Source organism: Salvelinus alpinus, chromosome 2 (assembly GCF_045679555.1).
Source record: "Salvelinus alpinus chromosome 2, SLU_Salpinus.1, whole genome shotgun sequence".
Lineage (NCBI taxonomy): Eukaryota > Metazoa > Chordata > Actinopteri > Salmoniformes > Salmonidae > Salvelinus > Salvelinus alpinus.
In genome coordinates this window covers 18,709,506-18,732,049 of record NC_092087.1, presented here as the reverse complement: position 1 = coordinate 18,732,049, position 22,544 = coordinate 18,709,506, and the positions used below count along the sequence as shown (strand labels likewise).

The 22,544-nt window shown below is 45.0% G+C and overlaps 1 protein-coding gene across 6 annotated transcripts in view; it reads right to left on the bottom strand.

The window, feature by feature from the left end:
- Nucleotides 1–321: 321 nt before the first annotated feature.
- Nucleotides 322–22,544, bottom strand: part of LOC139555557 (SLIT-ROBO Rho GTPase-activating protein 2B-like) — a 174,511-nt gene continuing 152,288 nt past the window's right edge. For 3 of the 6 annotated variants that reach the window (XM_071369173.1, XM_071369176.1, XM_071369175.1), the window contains 7 exons: nt 21,073–21,297; nt 17,838–17,902; nt 8,031–8,229; nt 5,133–5,261; nt 4,269–4,494; nt 4,079–4,189; nt 322–3,952 (listed from right to left, as the gene is read on the bottom strand). In XM_071369173.1, coding sequence (XP_071225274.1) covers nt 3,458–3,952; nt 4,079–4,189; nt 4,269–4,494; nt 5,133–5,261; nt 8,031–8,229; nt 17,838–17,902; nt 21,073–21,297 — 1,450 coding nt within the window. In that variant the 3' untranslated portion in view covers nt 322–3,457. The other 3 variants (XM_071369174.1, XM_071369177.1, XM_071369178.1) reach the window with 3 other exon arrangements.

Below are 22,544 nucleotides of genomic sequence, written 5' to 3'. Positions count from 1 at the left end.
ACCACATCCTGATTGTTGTTGTAGAAGAATCGAGGAGGAGACAAGAAAGAAGCCTCTGTCAGTAAAGCCCTGTGGAAGCAGATCTTCTGAAGACACAAGTGTGGTCAATGGACAAGAGTCTCATCCATGTGTGTGTGTGTGTGTGTGTGTGAGTGAGTCAGAGAACCAGATGCATGCAATCCATCATCCTCATCATCATCATCACTGCCATCATCACCATTATCACTGGCATCATCAATCCTATCATCATCATCCCTGTTACCATCATCTTCATCCCTATCATCATCATGACTGTCATCATAATCTCCACAACAACGTATACACCTTTATAGCAAGCAATGTTTATTAAAAAAAAGTATACTACAAGAACTACACATAGAATTATATAAGGTCTATTTGATTAAACTACTATTGCTATTACTGTACAATATTGTACCAGAAAAAGAGTGTACCTCTGTAATGTACAACATTGTATATACAAAGTACATCTTAACACAGGATTCTCCAGTAATACAGAGGCAACTATACATATATTTGACATTACAGTCGTTTTTTAGATCTTGTGTTTTCAAATGGACAAGAAATGCATATTTAACAATAGTTAATCATAATAAAATCCTCCTCATTCAATCAGTCCTGGAGCACACCATGTCATTTTATGATGCATGATGATTGATTTGAGCTCAACGGATAATATGGTGAGGACACTGAGGCTCCTAGCTCCTATACAACAAAGCCAGGATAACACAGACACCAACCACAAAGCATCACCCATGAGTGTATGTTCGTATGACGTGTGTGTTAATGCCTATTCACCCCACCCCACACACACACACACACACACAATCCCTCCAGTTGCCAAGATGAGGTAAGGGGAGCAACACAATGTAAAATACATCTTAAAATACACACACAGAGATAAAACATTACAATTATAATTAAGTCCCCTGTTACAGATCATTTGGGAATGCAATAATACAAGTATATATCTGGATGGTGGGGAGGAAGGAATAAGGAAGAAACCAGACAGAGGGATATTAGTGTGTCTGTGGGAAGAGTGGCAGAATGCTAGGAGAAAGGTACAGAGAGAGCAGGGTGATAGGGAGAGATGTCTGCTGCTTTTCTAGCCTCAAGGATCTCTAAGCCCTGACATTAAATATCCTGGTCTCAGACAGTGTTAAAGCTGTCAATAACTAAAGCATCCTGCCGCCTCCCACTAACCTTGACCAATCAAAACATTCCTCCCCTTGACGAATCACAGTTCAGACTTCAGAAAATGCTACAGTGAAAGACAGGACAGGACCGGTTTGAGATTGATCACATGATGCGGCAGACAGTTAGGGAGTCACAGCAGAAGTTCTCTTAAAGACGAGCACAACAGAACAGACCTCAGGGCTGTTCCTGTAACTGATTTCATTGGATTATATAAATCCAATCAATTATTGGATGCGGGTTCGCCATGACACACATCAATGCTATTGGAAGAGGAGCGACAGAGGAGACAGTGTGACACTTTTCCTGTTGTCCTCTGTCTTTAGTGGCTGGGACTGAGAACTAGTCAGTCACACAAACATTAAGCCTAGTGATCAGTGATACTGGTAGCAGAGTGGCTCTGGCAACACAGGTTCTGCTGTCTTTGTGTCCCATCCTGTTGGTCCCCATGTCTCCAAAGAGCAGGCATTAGTTGGTTCCCTTAATGATGAGTGGTTAACTCTGACTTCTGAGAGCTGTGAAGGGTCACTGACGCACACACACACACCCAACACACACGTAGACGGCTACAAAGTTTAGTATTACATATTCTGAGGATAAACTAACAAGTGGAAGAAAATAAGCATAAAGTAATGTTTATGAATGCGCTTGACGAGGTTTGTTTGTGCTTGTATCTAAACAAACTCTTCCACCTCATTGAGATTCCTCATCTGCACATGTCCAGTTATCACCATGGTTAATAAACTATACATGTAAAAATACCCTTTTTGCTGATTTTGTCTGGAGTAATAACTGGTGTGAAGCTGGTGTAAGAGACGCGTTTGGTAGTATTGAAAATAGATGCAGTCAGTCAGCACTGTGACTGCTGTGGCCCCAGCATGCGAGGAGAACCTGAAAGGCATTTAGCTGCCACAGAACACACACACACACACGTCACACACATGTGTATGTGTGTGTCTATTCCACTTCTGTAACAGAGCGTATATTAATGCTGGGAGTCTAAGGGAGAGAGAAGCAGCAGGCCTGGCTGCTGCTAAGCTGATGAGTCTGTCAGACTCTTATTGCTAAAGAAAGGTTGGTTATTGAGAACAGCCATGTCGTGCACTTAAACACCAGCAGGAGGTGCTGTTGGAAAGCTAGACAAGCGGTGCATTATGTGGGTAAATAGAGAATGTAGAGAAGGACTTTTAACTATTGTCCTGCAGGGCCCCATCAATACACACCTGGGACATTGGTGATCGGGCTCTCTGGCCAATCAATTACATTACAACTTCCACTTAGAAAAGTAAAGCAGCATTCATTTGGCCCCTGAGGGGTGCTAATTGAATAGCCCTGATGAAGAGTATAGTAGAGTCTAGTAGAATACAGTAGAAAAGAGCGTGGTGTATAGCAGCTTTACTGGTGAGCGTTGTTGTTAGAACGAGTCACCACAACACTTAGCTTGCCTACACACAGGAGGATCAGAGACATAGCCTAGTCCTCTTCTCTCCATGTAGAAACAGGCATTCCACTGCTCTCTCAAACAGGCATTCCACTGCCCTCTCAAACAGGCATTCCACTGCTCTCTCCATCCATCCATCTATCTGTCTGTCTGTCTCTGTCTCTTTCTGTCCGGTTTGGCTGATCCAGTGTTGAAGCAGCGAGGGAACATGTAGCCAGAGAAAGTGGATATGGAGTTTCTTCTGAGTTATATAATGTTCTGTGTTCCACAGTCTGTCTGTGGATCCAGGAGTCACACACTCACACAGCCATCCAGGTGAACCAGTCCTCCTGTCCTCTCCAGTCTTCTCAGGGTTCTTTGGGGATAAAAGGAGAGACTGCCTGGGAAATGTCCTTAAATGTTCCATCTATTCAACATCAAATAGTGCTCTCAAGTATAAGGTATGTGACACACATCTCACACAGGCATGCTCACACACACCTCACACACACACACACACACACACACACACACACACACACACACACACACACACACACACACACACACACACACACACACACACACACACACACACCTCACACCAGTATATACAGCACAGGTTCCATATCTCTTTATTGTCATGCTGTATGTTCGTTTTGATCCCTTGTTTGAGTCATGTAGGCTTTATACAGTCTGACCCCCATAATGCTTAGTTTGGGAGGGTAAGCTGATCCTAGGTGAGAGCTATCCCACTTGTCATTGGGTGAGGGGAGATGGGGCAGTGGTTTGTGTATGGAAACGGAGCGTGTGTGATGTCACTCCTCAGGCGGGGCAGGACTTGTCGTTTGGCTGGGGTGGGGGTGGGGGAGGAGGGGGGACAGTGGAGGTTGGGGACCCCATAGCCGGACTGCTGCTTCCTCCTCCCTTGGGGAAGACCACCGGCTTGGGCCGCGTGGCTGGAGGACGAGGCTCTCGGAAGGAGGGAGTGGAGAAAGCGAGGGCTGAGGAGGCGAGAGAGGAGGGCAGGGGGCTCCTGGGATAGGAAGGGCGGAAGGAGGAGGGGACGTCGCTAGCGGACGAAGCGCTGCGTTGGAGAGGGTGTGAGTGTGGAGATCCTGCGCCGTCGCTGTCCCTCAGCAGACGGGAGTGGAGGGGACTGGAGGGCTCTGATGCGCCCCCTCCTCCCCCACCACACACACCCTTCAGCTGCTCCAGAGTGTCCAGCACCACGTCGGGGGTGTGTGTGTGCTGGACAATGCTCTGCCTCTCCAGCTCTCTCAGCTCTCTCAGAGCAGAGCTCATAGCCACCTCGATATCCTGAAACAGACAAGGAGATATCAGACAGAGATTCAAATCAGAACACACACACACACATTTGGTAGGGCTGAGATGTGAGGGGTCAAAGGTGAGAGGTGAGGTGTCAGGGGTCAGAGGTGGGCGAACCTGTGAGGTGGGCTCCAGCTGAGTGATGACCTCAGGGTCCAGCGGTCTGTGGTTGCTGAAGCTCTTAGAGCGCCCCGCTGTGGTCGCTTTGCGGAACTGAGGGCTTTCCACCTGCACAACAAATAACACTCCTTACAATCAGCAAAACAATAATGATAGATAATATTACCCAGCAGTAATAAAAAGCTACCTTGGTCTTGAGAGAGGAGTGGCGTGTGATGGAGGAGTTGAGGACACTGTGGGCGCTGACCGGTCGTTTGTCTCCGCCCTCTTTCACCAGAGCCCCTCCCACAGGCAGACTGGCCGTCCTCACACTCCCGCCAGTCGCCCCCGTTGGGGGTACGTCACCCCCTTGTCCTCCCTCAGACACCCGGAAGGTTCTACGGATACTCCCCAACTCCGGCTTCTTCCTCATCCTGACAGAGAGCGGAAGAGAGAGAGAAGGGGGGATTGGATTGGTTAGAGACAGAGAGAAGGGGGGATTGGATTGGTTAGAGAGAGAGAGAGAGAGAGAAGGGGGCATTGGATTGGTTAGAGACAGAGAGAAGGGGGGATTGGATTGGTTAGAGAGAGAAGGGGGGATTGGATTGGTTAGAGAGAGAAGGCGGGATTGGATTGGTTAGAGAGAGAGGGGGGGGGGGGGATTGGTTAGTGAGGAGATGAAAAATCAAAGAACATTTTATATGTCAAATTTTAGACCAAGTGGCAAACAATAATGCAGGCACTAGGGATGGGGTGTGAGCAGGCGGGTCTGGGCAGAGGAGATGTAGTCGTTGTTTGTATGTGTCTGTAAGTTGTCATTTGGATGTATACATTTGTTTCTGTTTTTGGAATGTAAAAAAAATCTGTTGGTGCAGTATACGAATTGTAGTGGGTCCAGGGTGTTTGGGATGATGGTGTTGATGTGAGCCATGACCAGCCTTTCAAAGCACTTCATGGCTACAGACATGAGTGCTACGGGGCGATAGTCATTCAGACTGAGATCTAATTGGGTCAGTGAAGGTGTAAATGAGGAGATGATGCGTTGTGATTGGTCCTTGTGTGTGTCTCTTACTTGTTGAGGTTGGCCAGGTAGACGTCAGCTACATGAGCTCCAGTGGGAGAGGCAGCGATGCCCCTAGTGGACACTTTCTCCTCCTGCAACTCCGCCTCAGTCTTCGGACTGCCTCTGCCCCCGTCCATCCTGGAACACACACACATAATCACACTACAGCCCCGTCCATCCTGGAACACACACATAATCACACTACAGCCCCGTCCATCCTGGAACACACACACATAATCACACTACAGCCCCGTCCATCCTGGAACACACACATAATCACACTACAGCCCCGTCCATCCTGGAACACACACATAATCACACTACAGCCCCGTCCATCCTGGAACACACACACATAATCACACTACAGCCCCGTCCATCCTGTAACACACACATAATCACACTACAGCCCCGTCCATCCTGGAACACACACACATAATCACACTACAGCCCCGTCCATCCTGGAACACACACACATAATCACACTACAGCCCCGTCCATCCTGGAACACACACACATAATCACACTACAGCCCCGTCCATCCTGGAACACACACACATAATCACACTACAGCCCCGTCCATCCTGGAACACACACACACACACACATTTACACTACAGCCCCGTCCATCTTGGAACACACACACATAATCACACTACAGCCCCGTCCATCCTGGAACACACACACATAATCACACTACAGCCCCGTCCATCCTGGAACACACACACATAATCACACTACAGCCCCGTCCATCCTGGAACACACATACATAATCACACTACAGCCCCGTCCATCCTGTAACACACACATAATCACACTACAGCCCCGTCCATCCTGGAACACACACACATAATCACACTACAGCCCCGTCCATCCTGGAACACACACACATAATCACACTACAGCCCCGTCCATCCTGGAACACACACACATAATCACACTACAGCCCCGTCCATCCTGGAACACACACACATAATCACACTACAGCCCCGTCCATCCTGGAACACACACACACACACACATTTACACTACAGCCCCGTCCATCTTGGAACACACACACATAATCACACTACAGCCCCGTCCATCCTGGAACACACACACATAATCACACTACAGCCCCGTCCATCCTGGAACACACACACATAATCACACTACAGCCCCGTCCATCCTGGAACACACACATAATCACACTACAGCCCCGTCCATCCTGGAACACACACACATAATCACACTACAGCCCCGTCCATCCTGGAACACACACACATAATCACACTACAGCCCCGTCCATCCTGGAACACACACACATAATCACACTACAGCCCCGTCCATCCTGGAACACACACACATAATCACACTACAGCCCCGTCCATCCTGGAACACACACACATAATCACACTACAGCCCCATCCATCCTGGAACACACACACATAATCACACTACAGCCCCGTCCATCCTGGAACACACACACATAATCACACTACAGCCCCGTCCATCCTGGAACACACACACATAATCACACTACAGCCCCGTCCATCCTGGAACACACACACATAATCACACTACAGCCCCGTCCATCCTGGAACACACACACATAATCACACTACAGCCCCGTCCATCCTGGAACACACACACATAATCACACTACAGCCCCGTCCATCCTGGAACACACACACATAATCACACTACAGCCCCGTCCATCCTGGAACACACACAAATAATCACACTACAGCCCCGTCCATCCTGGAACACACACACATAATCACACTACAGCCCCGTCCATCCTGGAACACACACACATAATCACACTACAGCCCCGTCCATTCTGGAACACACACACATAATCACACTACAGCCCCGTCCATCCTGGAACACACACACATAATCACACTACAGCCCCGTCCATCCTGGAACACACACACATAATCACACTACAGCCCCGTCCATCCTGGAACACACACACACACACACACACACACACACACACACACACACACACACACACACACACACACACACACATATTTACACTACAGCCCTGTCCGTCCTGGAACACACACACACACACACACACACACACACACACACACACACACACACACACACACACACACACACATTTACACTACAGCCCCGTCCGTCCTGGAACACACACACATAATCACACTACAGCCCCGTCCATCCTGGAACACACACACATAATCACACTACAGCCCCGTCCGTCCTGGAACACACACACACACACACACACACACACACACACACACACACACACACACACACACACACACACACACACACACACACACACACACACACACACACACACACACACACATTTACACTACAGCCCCGTCCGTCCTGGAACACACACACATATTTACACTACAGCCCCGTCCATCTTGGAACACACACACATAATCACACTACAGCCCCGTCCATCCTGGAACACACACACATAATCACACTACAGCCCCGTCCGTCCTGGAACACACACACATAATCACACTACAGCCCCGTCCGTCCTGGAACACACACACATAATCACACTACAGCCCCGTCCGTCCTGGAACACACACACATAATCACACTACAGCCCCGTCCATCCTGGAACACACACACATAATCACACTACAGCCCCGTCCATCCTGGAACACACACACATAATCACACTACAGCCCCGTCCGTCCTGGAACACACACAAACACACACACACACACACACACACACACACACACACACACACACACACACACACACACACACACACACACACACACACATAATCACACTACAGCCAAGCCAACTAGAACACCATTCTCTCATCTTGTCTATGGTGGTCTGCACTGTACTGGTCTATACTGGTCTGAACAGGTTTGTACTTGTCAAAACACTGGTCTTCTGGTTTCTTACATGTCCTGAACCACTATGTACTGGTGAGGCAATAGTCCGTCCAATCCGTTGTGTTGGCCCTCCCACCAGTCATCACTGACTCGCTGGAAAAGGAGGAGAGACGCGCCCTTATTAAACGACAGCTCCCGGTTGGTCCGTCCAGAGTAGTCGAAGCGAGCAATGGCCACTATTGGGTCAGATTCTGAAACGATCAACAAGCCTGAGAGTCAGAGAGGGAGCGAGGGAGAGAGAGAGAGAAGGAGAGAGAGGGAGAGAGAGAGAAAAAGAGGGGAGATAGAGAGAAGGAGAGAAACAGAGAGAGAGGGAAGAGAGGAGGAGGGGAGTAACAGGGGAGAGAGAAGGGAGAAGGGAAGGAGGGGTAGGGGTAGAGAATGGGAGGCGGGTTAGTGTCAAGCAGGTTAGTGACACAGAAGTTGGTGACAGACAAAGGGGTTGTGGCGCAGGCAGTCATATTGTAGTGATCATACAGCTGTTATAAAGTGTGGGTTATAAGAGGTCAGAGTGTGGCTGTATGGTGTGGTCTGCTAGCGGGGACAGGTGCTGTGAGAAGCAGAATGTTGAAGTGAGAAGCAGAATGTTGAAGTGAGAAGCAGAATGTTGATGTGAGAAGCAGAATGTTGATGTGAGAAGCAGAATGTTGATGTGAGAAGCAGAATGTTGATATCAGAAGCAGAATGTTGATGTGAGAAGCAGAATGTTGATGTGAGAAGCAGAATGTTGATGTGAGAAGCAGAATGTTGATGTGAGAAGCAGAATGTTGATATCAGAAGCAGAATGTTGATATCAGAAGCAGAATGTTGCTGTGAGAAGCAGAATGTTGATGGGAGAAGCAGAATGTTGATGTGAGAAGCAGAATGTTGATAACAGAAGCAGAATGTTGCTTTGCGAAGCAGAATGTTGATATCAGAAGCAGAATGTTGATATCAGAAGCGGAATGTTGCTGTGAGAAGCAGAATGGTAATGTGAGAAGCAGAATGTTGATGTGAGAAGCAGAATGTTGATATCAGAAGCAGAATGTTGCTGTGCGAATCAGAATGTTGCTGTGCGAAGCAGAATGTTTATGTGAGAAGCAGAATTTTGCTGTGAGAAGCAGAATGTTGATATCAGAAGCAGAATGTTGATGTGAGAAGCAGAATGTTGATGTGAGAAGCAGAATGTTGATATCAGAAGCAGAATGTTGATGGGAGAAGCAGAATGTTGATGTGAGAAGCAGAATGTTGATATCAGAAGCAGAATGTTGATGGGAGAAGCAGAATGTTGATGTGAGAAGCAGAATGTTGATATCAGAAGCAGAATTTTGCTGTGAGAAGCAGAATGTTGATATCAGAAGCAGAATGTTGATGGGAGAAGCAGAATGTTGATGTGAGAAGCATAATGTTGATATCAGAAGCAGAATGTTGATGTGAGAAGCAGAATGTTGATATCAGAAGCAGAATGTTGCTCTGCGAAGCAGAATGTTGATGTGAGAAGCAGAATGTTGCTGTGAGAAGCAGAATGTTGATATCAGAAGCAGAATGTTGATGTGAGAAGCAGAATGTTGATAACAGAAGCAGAATGTTGATGTGCGAAGCAGAATGTTGCTGTGCGAAGCAGAATGTTGATGTGAGAAGCAGAATGTTGATATCAGAAGCAGAATGTTGATGTGAGAAGCAGAATGTTGATATCAGAAGCAGAATGTTGCTGTGCGAAGCAGAATGTTGATGTGAGAAGCAGAATGTTGATATCAGAAGCAGAATGTTGATGTGAGAAGCAGAATGTTGATGGGAGAAGCAGAATGTTGATGTGAGAAGCAGAATGTTGATATCAGAAGCAGAATGTTGATGGGAGAAGCAGAATGTTGATGTGAGAAGCAGAATGTTGATATCAGAAGCAGAATGTTGATGGGAGAAGCAGAATGTTGATGTGAGAAGCAGAATGTTGATATCAGAAGCAGAATTTTGATGTGAGAAGCAGAATGTTGATATCAGAAGCAGAATGTTGATGGGAGAAGCAGAATGTTGATGTGAGAAGCAGAATGTTGATATCAGAAGCAGAATGTTGATATTAGAAGCAGAATTTTGCTGTGAGAAGCAGAATGTTGATATCAGAAGCAGAATGTTGATGTGAGAAGCAGAATGTTGATGTGAGAAGCAGAATGTTGATGTGAGAAGCAGAATGTTGATGTGAGAAGCAGAATGTTGATATCAGAAGTAGAATGTTGATATCCGAAGTAGAATGTTGCCGTGAGAAGCAGAATGTTGCTGTGAGAAGCAGAATGTTGATGTGAGAAGCAGAATGTTGATATCAGAAGCAGAATGTTAATGTGAGAAGCAGAATGTTGATATCAGAAGCAGAATGTTGATATCAGAAGTAGAATGTTGATATCCGAAGTAGAATGTTGCCGTAAGAAGCAGAATGTTGCCGTGAGAAGCAGAATGTTGCTGTGAGAAGCAGAATGTTGATGTGAGAAGCAGAATGTTGCCGTGAGAAGCAGAATGTTGATATCAGAAGCAGGATTTTGCTGTGAGAAGCAGAATGTTGCTGTGAGAAGCAGAATGTTGCTGTGAGAAGCAGAATGTTGATGTGAGAAGCAGAATGTTGATATCAGAAGCAGAATGTTAATGTGAGAAGCAGAATGTTGCTGTGAGAAGCAGAATGTTGATGTGAGAAGCAGAATGTTGATATCAGAAGCAGAATGTTAATGTGAGAAGCAGAATGTTGATATCAGAAGCAGAATGTTGATGGGAGAAGCAGAATGTTGATGTGAGAAGCAGAATGTTGATATCAGAAGCAGAATGTTGATGGGAGAAGCAGAATGTTGATGTGAGAAGCAGAATGTTGATATCAGAAGCAGAATGTTGATGGGAGAAGCAGAATGTTGATGTGAGAAGCAGAATGTTGATATCAGAAGCAGAATTTTGATGTGAGAAGCAGAATGTTGATATCAGAAGCAGAATGTTGATGGGAGAAGCAGAATGTTGATGTGAGAAGCAGAATGTTGATATCAGAAGCAGAATGTTGATATTAGAAGCAGAATTTTGCTGTGAGAAGCAGAATGTTGATATCAGAAGCAGAATGTTGATGTGAGAAGCAGAATGTTGATGTGAGAAGCAGAATGTTGATGTGAGAAGCAGAATGTTGATATCAGAAGTAGAATGTTGATATCCGAAGTAGAATGTTGCCGTGAGAAGCAGAATGTTGCTGTGAGAAGCAGAATGTTGATGTGAGAAGCAGAATGTTGATATCAGAAGCAGAATGTTAATGTGAGAAGCAGAATGTTGATATCAGAAGCAGAATGTTGATATCAGAAGTAGAATGTTGATATCCGAAGTAGAATGTTGCCGTAAGAAGCAGAATGTTGCCGTGAGAAGCAGAATGTTGCTGTGAGAAGCAGAATGTTGATGTGAGAAGCAGAATGTTGCCGTGAGAAGCAGAATGTTGATGTGAGAAGCAGAATGTTGATATCAGAAGCAGGATTTTGCTGTGAGAAGCAGAATGTTGCTGTGAGAAGCAGAATGTTGCTGTGAGAAGCAGAATGTTGATGTGAGAAGCAGAATGTTGATATCAGAAGCAGAATGTTAATGTGAGAAGCAGAATGTTGCTGTGAGAAGCAGAATGTTGCTGTGAGAAGCAGAATGTTGATGTGAGAAGCAGAATGTTGATATCAGAAGCAGAATGTTAATGTGAGAAGCAGAATGTTGATATCAGAAGCAGGATTTTGCTGTGAGAAGCAGAATGTTGATATCAGAAGTAGAATGTTGATATCCGAAGTAGAATGTTGCCGTGAGAAGCAGAATGTTGCTGTGAGAATTAGAATGTTGCTGTGAGAAGCAGAATGTTGCTGTGAGAAGCAGAATGTTGATGTGAGAAGCAGAATGTTGATATCAGAAGCAGAATGTTAATGTGAGAAGCAGAATGTTGCTGTGAGAAGCAGAATGTTGCTGTGAGAAGCAGAATGTTGATGTGAGAAGCAGAATGTTGATATCAGAAGCAGAATGTTAATGTGAGAAGCAGAATGTTGATATCAGAAGCAGGATTTTGCTGTGAGAAGCAGAATGTTGATATCAGAAGTAGAATGTTGATATCCGAAGTAGAATGTTGCCGTGAGAAGCAGAATGTTGCTGTGAGAAGCAGAATGTTGCTGTGAGAAGCAGAATGTTGATGTGAGAAGCAGAATGTTGCAGTGAGAAGCAGAATGTTGATGTGAGAAGCAGAATGTTGATATCAGAAGCAGAATGGTAATGTGAGAAGCAGAATGTTGATGTGAGAAGCAGAACGTTGATATCAGAAGCAGAATGTTGCTGTGCGAAGCAGAATGTTGCTGTGAGAAGCAGAATGTTGATGTGAGAAGCAGAATTTTGCTGTGAGAAGCAGAATGTTGATATCAGAAGCAGAATGTTGATGGGAGAAGCAGAATGTTGATGTGAGAAGCAGAATGTTGATATCAGAAGCAGAATGTTGATGTGAGAAGCAGAATGTTGCTGTGAGAAGCAGAATGTTGATATCAGAAGCAGAATGTTGATGGGAGAAGCAGAATGTTGATGTGAGAAGCAGAATGTTGATATCAGAAGCAGAATGTTGATGGGAGAAGCAGAATGTTGATATCAGAAGCAGAATGTTGATGTGAGAAGCAGAATGTTGATGTGAGAAGCAGAATGTTGACGTGAGAAGCAGAATGTTGATATCAGAAGTAGAATGTTGATGTGAGAAGCAGAATGTTGATGTGAGAAGCAGAATGTTGATATCAGAAGCAGAATGTTGATGGGAGAAGCAGAATGTTGATGTGAGAAGCAGAATGTTGATATCAGAAGCAGAATGTTGATGGGAGAAGCAGAATGTTGATGTGAGGAGCAGAATGTTGATATCAGAAGCAGAATGTTGATGGGAGAAGCAGAATGTTGATGTGAGAAGCAGAATGTTGATGTGAGGAGCAGAATGTTGAAATCAGAAGCAGAATGTTGATGGGAGAAGCAGAATGTTGATGTGAGAAGCAGAATGTTGATATCTGAAGCAGAATTTTGCTGTGAGAAGCAGAATGTTGATATCAGAAGCAGAATGTTGATGTGAGAAGCAGAATGTTGATATCAGAAGCAGAATGTTGATGGGAGAAGCAGAATGTTGATGTGAAGAGCAGAATGTTGATATCAGAAGCAGAATGTTGATGGGAGAAGCAGAATGTTGATGTGAGAAGCAGAATGTTGATATCTGAAGCAGAATTTTGCTGTGAGAAGCAGAATGTTGATATCAGAAGCAGAATGTTGATGTGAGAAGCAGAATGTTGATGTGAGAAGCAGAATATTGATGTGAGAAGCAGAATGTTGATATCAGAAGTAGAATGTTGATATCCGAAGTAGAATGTTGCCGTGAGAAGCAGAATGCTGCTGTGAGAAGCAGAATGTTGCTGTGAGAAGCAGAATGTTGATGGGAGAAGCAGAATGTTGATGTGAGAAGCAGAATGTTGATATCAGAAGCAGAATGTTGATGGGAGAAGCAGAATGTTGATGTGAGGAGCAGAATCTTGATATCAGAAGCAGAATGTTGATGGGAGAAGCAGAATGTTGATGTGAGAAGCAGAATGTTGATATCTGAAGCAGAATTTTGCTGTGAGAAGAAGAATGTTGATATCAGAAGCAGAATGTTGATGTGAGAAGCAGAATGTTGATGTGAGAAGCAGAATGTTGATGTGAGAAGCAGAATGTTGATATCAGAAGTAGAATGTTGATATCCGAAGTAGAATGTTGCCGTGAGAAGCAGAATGCTGCTGTGAGAAGCAGAATGTTGCTGTGAGAAGCAGAATGTTGATGTGAGAAGCAGAATGTTGATATCAGAAGCAGAATGTTAATGTGAGAAGCAGAATGTTGCTGTGAGAAGCAGAATGTTGATGTGAGAAGCAGAATGTTGATATCAGAAGCAGAATGTTAATGTGAGAAGCAGAATGTTGATATCAGAAGCAGGATTTTGCTGTGAGAAGCAGAATGTTGATATCAGAAGTAGAATGTTGATATCCGAAGTAGAATGTTGCCGTGAGAAGCAGAATGTTGCTGTGAGAAGCAGAATGTTGCTGTGAGAAGCAGAATGTTGATGTGAGAAGCAGAATGTTGCCGTGAGAAGCAGAATGTTGATGTGAGAAGCAGAATGTTGATATCAGAAGCAGAATGTTGCTGTGAGAAGCAGAATGTTGCTGTGAGAAGCAGAATGTTGATGTGAGAAGCAGAATGTTGATATCAGAAGCAGAATGTTAATGTGAGAAGCAGAATGTTGCTGTGAGAAGCAGAATGTTGCTGTGAGAAGCAGAATGTTGATGTGAGAAGCAGAATGTTGATATCAGAAGCAGAATGTTAATGTGAGAAGCAGAATGTTGATATCAGAAGCAGGAGTTTGCTGTGAGAAGCAGAATGTTGATATCAGAAGTAGAATGTTGATATCCGAAGTAGAATGTTGCCGTGAGAAGCAGAATGTTGCTGTGAGAAGCAGAATGTTGCTGTGAGAAGCAGAATGTTGATGTGAGAAGCAGAATGTTGATATGAGAAGCAGAATGTTGATATCAGAAGTAGAATGTTGATATCCGAAGTAGAATGTTGCCGTGAGAAGCAGAATGTTGCTGTGAGAAGCAGAATGTTGCTGTGAGAAGCAGAATGTTGATGTGAGAAGCAGAATGTTGCCGTGAGAAGCAGGATTTTGCTGTGAGAAGCAGAATGTTGCTGTGAGAAGCAGAATGTTGCTGTGAGAAGCAGAATGTTGATGTGAGAAGCAGAATGTTGATATCAGAAGCAGAATGTTAATGTGAGAAGCAGAATGTTGCTGTGAGAAGCAGAATGTTGCTGTGAGAAGCAGAATGTTTATGTGAGAAGCAGAATGTTGATATCAGAAGCAGAATGTTAATGTGAGAAGCAGAATGTTGATATCAGAAGCAGGATTTTGCTGTGAGTAGCAGAATGTTGATATCAGAAGTAGAATGTTGATATCCGAAGTAGAATGTTGCCGTGAGAAGCAGAATGTTGCTGTGAGAAGCAGAATGTTGCTGTGAGAAGCATAATGTTGATGTGAGAAGCAGAATGTTGATATCAGAAGCAGAATGTTGATATCAGAAGCAGAATGTTGCTGTGAGAAGCAGAATGTTGATGTGAGAAGCAGAATGTTGATATCAGAAGCAGAATGTTAATGTGAGAAGCAGAATGTTGATATCAGAAGCAGGATTTTGCTGTGAGAAGCAGAATGTTGATATCAGAAGTAGAATGTTGATATCCGAAGTAGAATGTTGCCGTGAGAAGCAGAATGTTGCTGTGAGAAGCAGAATGTTGATGTGAGAAGCAGAATGTTGCCGTGAGAAGCAGAATGTTGATGTGAGAAGCAGAATGTTGATATCAGAAGCAGGATTTTGCTGTGAGAAGCAGAATGTTGCTGTGAGAAGCAGAATCTTGATGTGAGAAGTAGAATGTTGCCGTGAGAAGCAGAATGTTGCTGTGAGAAGCAGAATGTTGCTGTGAGAAGCAGAATGTTGATGTGAGAAGCAGAATGTTGATATGAGAAGCAGAATGTTGATATCAGAAGTAGAATGTTGATATCCGAAGTAGAATGTTGCCGTGAGAAGCAGAATGTTGCTGTGAGAAGCAGAATGTTGCTGTGAGAAGCAGAATGTTGATGTGAGAAGCAGAATGTTGCCGTGAGAAGCAGGATTTTGCTGTGAGAAGCAGAATGTTGCTGTGAGAAGCAGAATGTTGCTGTGAGAAGCAGAATGTTGATGTGAGAAGCAGAATGTTGATATCAGAAGCAGAATGTTAATGTGAGAAGCAGAATGTTGCTGTGAGAAGCAGAATGTTGCTGTGAGAAGCAGAATGTTTATGTGAGAAGCAGAATGTTGATATCAGAAGCAGAATGTTAATGTGAGAAGCAGAATGTTGCTGTGAGAAGCAGAATGTTGATGTGAGAAGCAGAATGTTGATATCAGAAGCAGAATGTTAATGTGAGAAGCAGAATGTTGATATCAGAAGCAGGATTTTGCTGTGAGAAGCAGAATGTTGATATCAGAAGTAGAATGTTGATATCCGAAGTAGAATGTTGCCGTGAGAAGCAGAATGTTGCTGTGAGAAGCAGAATGTTGATGTGAGAAGCAGAATGTTGCCGTGAGAAGCAGAATGTTGATGTGAGAAGCAGAATGTTGATATCAGAAGCAGGATTTTGCTGTGAGAAGCAGAATGTTGCTGTGAGAAGCAGAATCTTGATGTGAGAAGCAGAATGTTGCCGTGAGAAGCAGAATGTTGCTGTGAGAAGCAGAATGTTGCCGTGAGAAGCAGAATGTTGATGTGAGAAGCAGAATGTTGATATCAGAAGCAGAATGTTAATGTGAGAAGCAGAATGTTGATATCAGAAGCAGGATTTTGCTGTGAGAAGCAGAATGTTGATATCAGAAGTAGAATGTTGATATCCGAAGTAGAATGTTGCCGTGAGAAGCAGAATGTTGCTGTGAGAAGCAGAATGTTGATGTGAGAAGCAGAATGTTGCCGTGAGAAGCAGAATGTTGATGTGAGAAGCAGAATGTTGATATCAGAAGCAGGAGTTTGCTGTGAGAAGCAGAATGTTGCTGTGAGAAGCAGAATGTTGATGTGAGAAGCAGAATGTTGCCGTGAGAAGCAGAATGTTGCTGTGAGAAGCAGAATGTTGCCGTGAGAAGCAGAATGTTGATGTGAGAAGCAGAATGTTGATATCAGAAGCAGAATGTTGATGGGAGAAGCAGAATGTTGCTGTGAGAAGCAGAATGTTGCTGTGAGAAGCAGAATGTTGATATCAGAAGCAGAATGTTGATGTGAGAAGCAGAATGTTGCTGTGAGAAGCAGAATGTTGATGTGAGAAGCAGAATGTTGCTGTGAGAAGCAGAATGTTGATGTGAGAAGCAGAATGTTGCTGTGAGAAGCAGAATGTTGATATCAGAAGCAGAATGTTGATGTGAGAAGCAGAATGTTGCTGTGAGAAGCAGAATGTTGATATCAGAAGCAGAATGTTGATGTGAGAAGCAGAATGTTGCTGTGAGAAGCAGAATGTTGATGTGAGAAGCAGAATGTTGATGTGAGAAGCAGAATGTTGATATCAGAAGCAGAATGCTGATATCAGAAGCAGAATGTTGCTGTGAGAAGCAGAATGTTGCTGTGAGAAGCAGAATGTTGATATCAGAAGCAGAATGTTGATGTGAGAAGCAGAATGTTGCTGTGAGAAGCAGAATGTTGATATCAGAAGCAGAATGTTGATGTGAGAAGCAGAATGTTGCTGTGAGAAGCAGAATGTTGATGTGAGAAGCAGAATGTTGATGTGAGAAGCAGAATGTTGATATCAGAAGCAGAATGCTGATGTCAGAAGCAGAATGTTGCTGTGAGAAGCAGAATGTTGATGTGAGAAGCAGAATGTTGATATCAGAAGCAGAATGTTGATGTGAGAAGCAGAATGTTGCTGTGAGAAGCAGAATGTTGCTGTGAGAAGCAGAATGTTGATATCAGAAGCAGAATGTTGCTGTGAGAAGCAGAATGTTGATGTGAGAAGCAGAATGTTGCTGTGAGAAGCAGAATGTTGATGTGAGAAGCAGAATGTTGATATCAGAAGCAGAATGTTGATATCAGAAGCAGAATGTTGATGTGAGAAGCAGAATGTTGCTGTGAGAAGCAGAATGTTGCTGTGAGAAGCAGAATGTTGCTGTGAGAAGCAGAATGTTGCTGGGCATCAGGCTGCGTGTCAGTGGGCAGAGATCAGTGGGCTTCAGCTAATTACAGTTCACAGAAGAATAATGGGAACATGTCTTTAACTGTGTGTGCGTGTGTGTACATATTGCTGTGTACTCACCATCATCGCTGTTGTGGATGACAGAGATGGTGTCAGGAGCAGGTTCTTCCACTAGGGGGGGCTCACTGAGAGAGAGAGAGAGAGAGAGAGAGAGAGAGAGAGAGAGAGAGAGAGAGAGAGAGAGAGAGAGAGAGAGAGAGAGAGAGAGAGAGAGAGAGAGAGAGAGAGAGAGAGAGAGAGAGAGAGAGAGAGAGAGAGAGAGAGAGAGAGAGAGAGAGAGAGAGAGAGAGAGAGAGAGAGAGAGAGAGAGAGAGAGAGAGAGAGAGAGAGAGAGAGAGAGAGAGAGAGAGAGAGAGAGAGAGAGAGAGAGAGAGAGAGAGAGAGAGAGAGTGTGTGTGTGTGACTGGTGGAACCGCTGGTCATGCAGCAAAACAGACCAGATATGTACATACGTTTTCCCTGAGGAAGTGTGTGTGTGTACCATGTGGTCACCTTCAACTGATAAACACACACACACACACACACACATTTCAGCTCAATTAGCTCATATGTTTATGAAATGAGAGAGTAAATAGTTTCAATATGACAACCTCAGATAGTTCCTTCCATTCATCTAGTTTCAAGCAGACACTTCAGGTCTGGCCAGAGATAGAGACATCTTTTTCACCAGAGAAACCTTTGCAGTTTCTGTATACCGTAGCTGTATGGTATAGTGTCTCTGAGTTGCTTTGAGAAGCTGCCTGGCCTGTCTGGTCTGTCTGCTGGTCTGCTTTACTACTATTACACTACTAATGGACTGTCCACACACAGTGTCTGGTCTGGTTCCATCTGTCACACCCTGATCTGTTTCACCTGTATTGTTATAAACATCTGACATTCTAACTGTCTGCCCCCTGTCTTGTTATAAACATCTGACATTCTAACTGTCTGCCCCCTGTCTTGTTATAAACATCTGACATTCTAACTGTCTGCCTCCTGTCTTGTTATAAACATCTGACATTCTAACTGTCTGCCCCCTGTCTTGTTATAAACATCTGACATTCTAACTGTCTGCCTCCTATTTTGTTATAAACATCTGACATTCTAACTGTCTGCCCCCTGTCTTGTTATAATCATCTGACATTCTAACTGTCTGCCTCCTGTCTTGTTATAAACATCTGACATTCTAACTGTCTGCCTCCTGTCTTGTTATAAACATCTGACATTCCAACTGTCTGCCTCCTGTCTTGTTATAAACATCTGACATTCCAACTGTCTGCCTCCTGTCTTGTTATAAACATCTGACATTCTAACTCCTGTCTTGTTATAAACATCTGACATTCTAACTGTCTGCCTCCTGTCTTGTTATAAACATCTGACATTCTAACTGTCTGCCTCCTGTCTTGTTATAATCATCTGACATTCTAACTGTCTGCCTCCTGTCTTGTTATAAACATCTGACATTCTAACTCCTGTCTTGTTATAAACATCTGACATTCTAACTGTCTGCCTCCTGTCTTGTTATAAACATCTGACATTCTAACTGTCTGCCTCCTGTCTTGTTATAAACATCTGACATTCTAACTGTCTGCCCCCTGTCTTGTTATAAACATCTGACATTCTAACTGTCTGCCTCCTGTCTTGTTATAAACATCTGACATTCTAACTGTCTGCCCCCTGTCTTGTTATAAATATCTGACATTCTAACTGTATGCCCCCTGTCTTGTTATAAACATCTGACATTCTAACTCCTGTCTTGTTATAAACATCTGACATTCTAACTGTCTGCCCCCTGTCTTGTTATAAACATCTGACATTCTAACTGTCTGCCTCCTGTCTTGTTATAATCATCTGACATTCTAACTGTCTGCCTCCTGTCTTGTTATAAACATCTGACATTCTAACTGTCTGCCTCCTGTCTTGTTATAAACATCTGACATTCTAACTGTCTGCCTCCTGTCTTGTTATAAACATCTGACATTCTAACTGTCTGCCCTCTGTCTAGTTATAACCATCTGACATTCTAACTGTCTGCCTCCTGTCTTGTTATAAACATCTGACATTCTAACTAATGTCTTGTTATAAACATCTGACATTCTAACTGTCTGCCCCCTGTCTTGTTATAATCATCTGAAATTCTAACTGTCTGCTCCTGTCTTGTTATAAACATCTGAGATTCTAACTCCTGTCTGTTATAAACATCTGACATTCTAACTGTCTGCCCTCTGTCTAGTTATAACCATCTGACATTCTAACTGTCTGCCTCCTGTCTTGTTATAAACATCTGACATTCTAACTCCTGTCTTGTTATAAACATCTGACATTCTAACTGTCTGCCCCCTGTCTTGTTATAAACATCTGACATTCTAACTGTCTGCCCTCTGTTTTGTTATAAACATCTGACATTCTAACTGTCTGCCCTCTGTTTTGTTATAAACATCTGACATTCTAACTGTCTGCCCCATGTCTTGTTATAAACATCTGACATTCTAACTGTCTTCCCCCTGTCTTGTTAAAAACATCTGACATTCTAACTGTCTGCCCCCTGTCTTGTTAAAAACATCTGACATTCTAACTGTCTGCCCCCTGTCTTGTTAAAAACATCTGACATTCTAACTGTCTGCCCCCTGTCTTGTTATAAACATCTGACATTCTAACTGTCTGCCCCCTGTCTTGTTATAAACATCTGACATTCTAACTGTCTGCCTCCTGTCTTGTTATAAACATCTGACATTCTAACTCCTGTCTTGTTATAAACATCTGACATTCTAACTGTCTGCCTCCTGTCTTGTTATAAACATCTGACATTCTAACTGTCTGCCTCCTGTGTCTGCATCTGGGTCTTATCCTGTCGTGTTAGCCTGTGTGTGTTTGTGTGTGTGTTTGTGTGTGTGTGTGCTTGTTGGTGTGTGTGTGTGTGTGTGTGTGTTTGTTGGTGTGTGTGTGTTTGTGTGTGTGTGTGTGTGTGTGTGTGCTTGTTGGTGTGTGTGTGTGTGTGTGTGTGTGTGTGTGTGTGTGTGTGTGTGTGTGTGTGTGTGTGTGTGTGTGTGTGTGTGTGTGTGTGTGTGTGTGTGTGTGTGTGTGTGTGTGTGTGTGTGTGTGTGTGCATGCTGGTGTGTGTGTGTGCGTGTCTTGGGCCTTAGATCAGTGCTCTGTGGGCAAGCTGATCCTCCTGGCCCCTTTGACCTGGACCAGAACAGATCCACAAATCACCCCCCGCCCAGGGTCTCTGGTGTTTACCCCACTGATAATATATATGTATAGGGACGCCTCTCTGCCTCACACACACAGTGGCCCCTCCTGCCTCACCACTCACCAGTACTCGTCGGTGGCCCCTGGGCAGGTGTAGACGGGCCCCTGCAGGTCCCCTGGTCCGGGGAAAACCCCGTCATGGTGGATGATGATGGTCTTGATGAGCTCGTTAACGTGGGCCTGGCAGGACACCTGGTCACAGCTCTCTGGGACTGACATCAGAGTGGGACCAAAACAGATGGCCAGGTTATAGGGATCCATCATGTTGTCCTCACTGTACTGGGACAGGCTGGGGAGAGAGGACAGCAGGTTATAGAGATCCATCATGTTGTCCTCACTGTACTGGGACAAGCTGGGGAGAGAGGACAGGAGGTCACTGTACTGGGACAGGCTGGGGAGAGAGGACAGCAGGTTATAGGGATCCATCATGTTGTCCTCACTGCTGGGGCAGGCTGGGGAGAGAGGACAGCAGGTTATAGGGATCCATCATGTTGTCCTCACTGCTGGGACAGGCTGGGGAGAGAGGACAGCAGGTTATAGGGATCCATCATGTTGTCCTCACTGTACTGGGACAGGCTGGGGAGAGAGGGCAGGAGGTCACTGTACTGGGACAGGCTGGGGAGAGAGGACAGCAGGTTATAGGGATCCATCATGTTGTCCTCACTGTACTGGGACAGGCTGGGGAGAGAGGACAGCAGGTTATAGGGATCCATCATGTTGTCCTCACTGTACCGGGACAGGCTGGGGAGAGAGGGCAGGAGGTCACTGTACTGGGACAAGCTGGGGAGAGAGGACAGCAGGTTATAGGGATCCATCATGTTGTCCTCACTGTACCGGGACAGGCTGGGGAGAGAGGGCAGGAGGTCACTGTACTGGGACAAGCTGGGGAGAGAGGACAGCAGGTTATAGGGATCCATCATGTTGTCCTCACTGTACTGGGACAGGCTGGGGAGAGAGGGCAGGAGGTCACTGTACTGGGACAAGCTGGGGAGAGAGGACAGCAGGTTATAGGGATCCATCATGTTGTCCTCACTGTACTGGGACAGGCTGGGGAGAGAAGACAGCAGGTTATAGGGATCCATCATGTTGTCCTCACTGTGCCGGGACAGGCTGGGGAGAGAGGACAGCAGGTTATAGGGATACATCATGTTGTCCTCACTGTACTGGGACAGGCTGGGGAGAGAGGACAGGAGGTCACTGTACTGGGACAGGCTGGGGAGATAGGACAGGAGGTCACTGCTGGGACAGGCTGGGGAGAGAGGACAGGAGGTCACTGTACTGGGACAGGCTGGGGAGAGAGGACAGGAGGTCACTGCTGGGACAGGCTGGGGAGAGAGGACAGCAGGTTATAGGGATCCATCATGTTGTCCTCACTGTATTGGGACAGGCTGGTGAGAGAGGACAGGAGGTCACTGTACTGGGACAGGCTGGGGAGAGAGGACAGCAGGTTATAGGGATCCATCATGTTGTCCTCACTGTATTGGGACAGGCTGGTGAGAGAGGACAGGAGGTCACTGTACTGGGACAGGCTGGGGA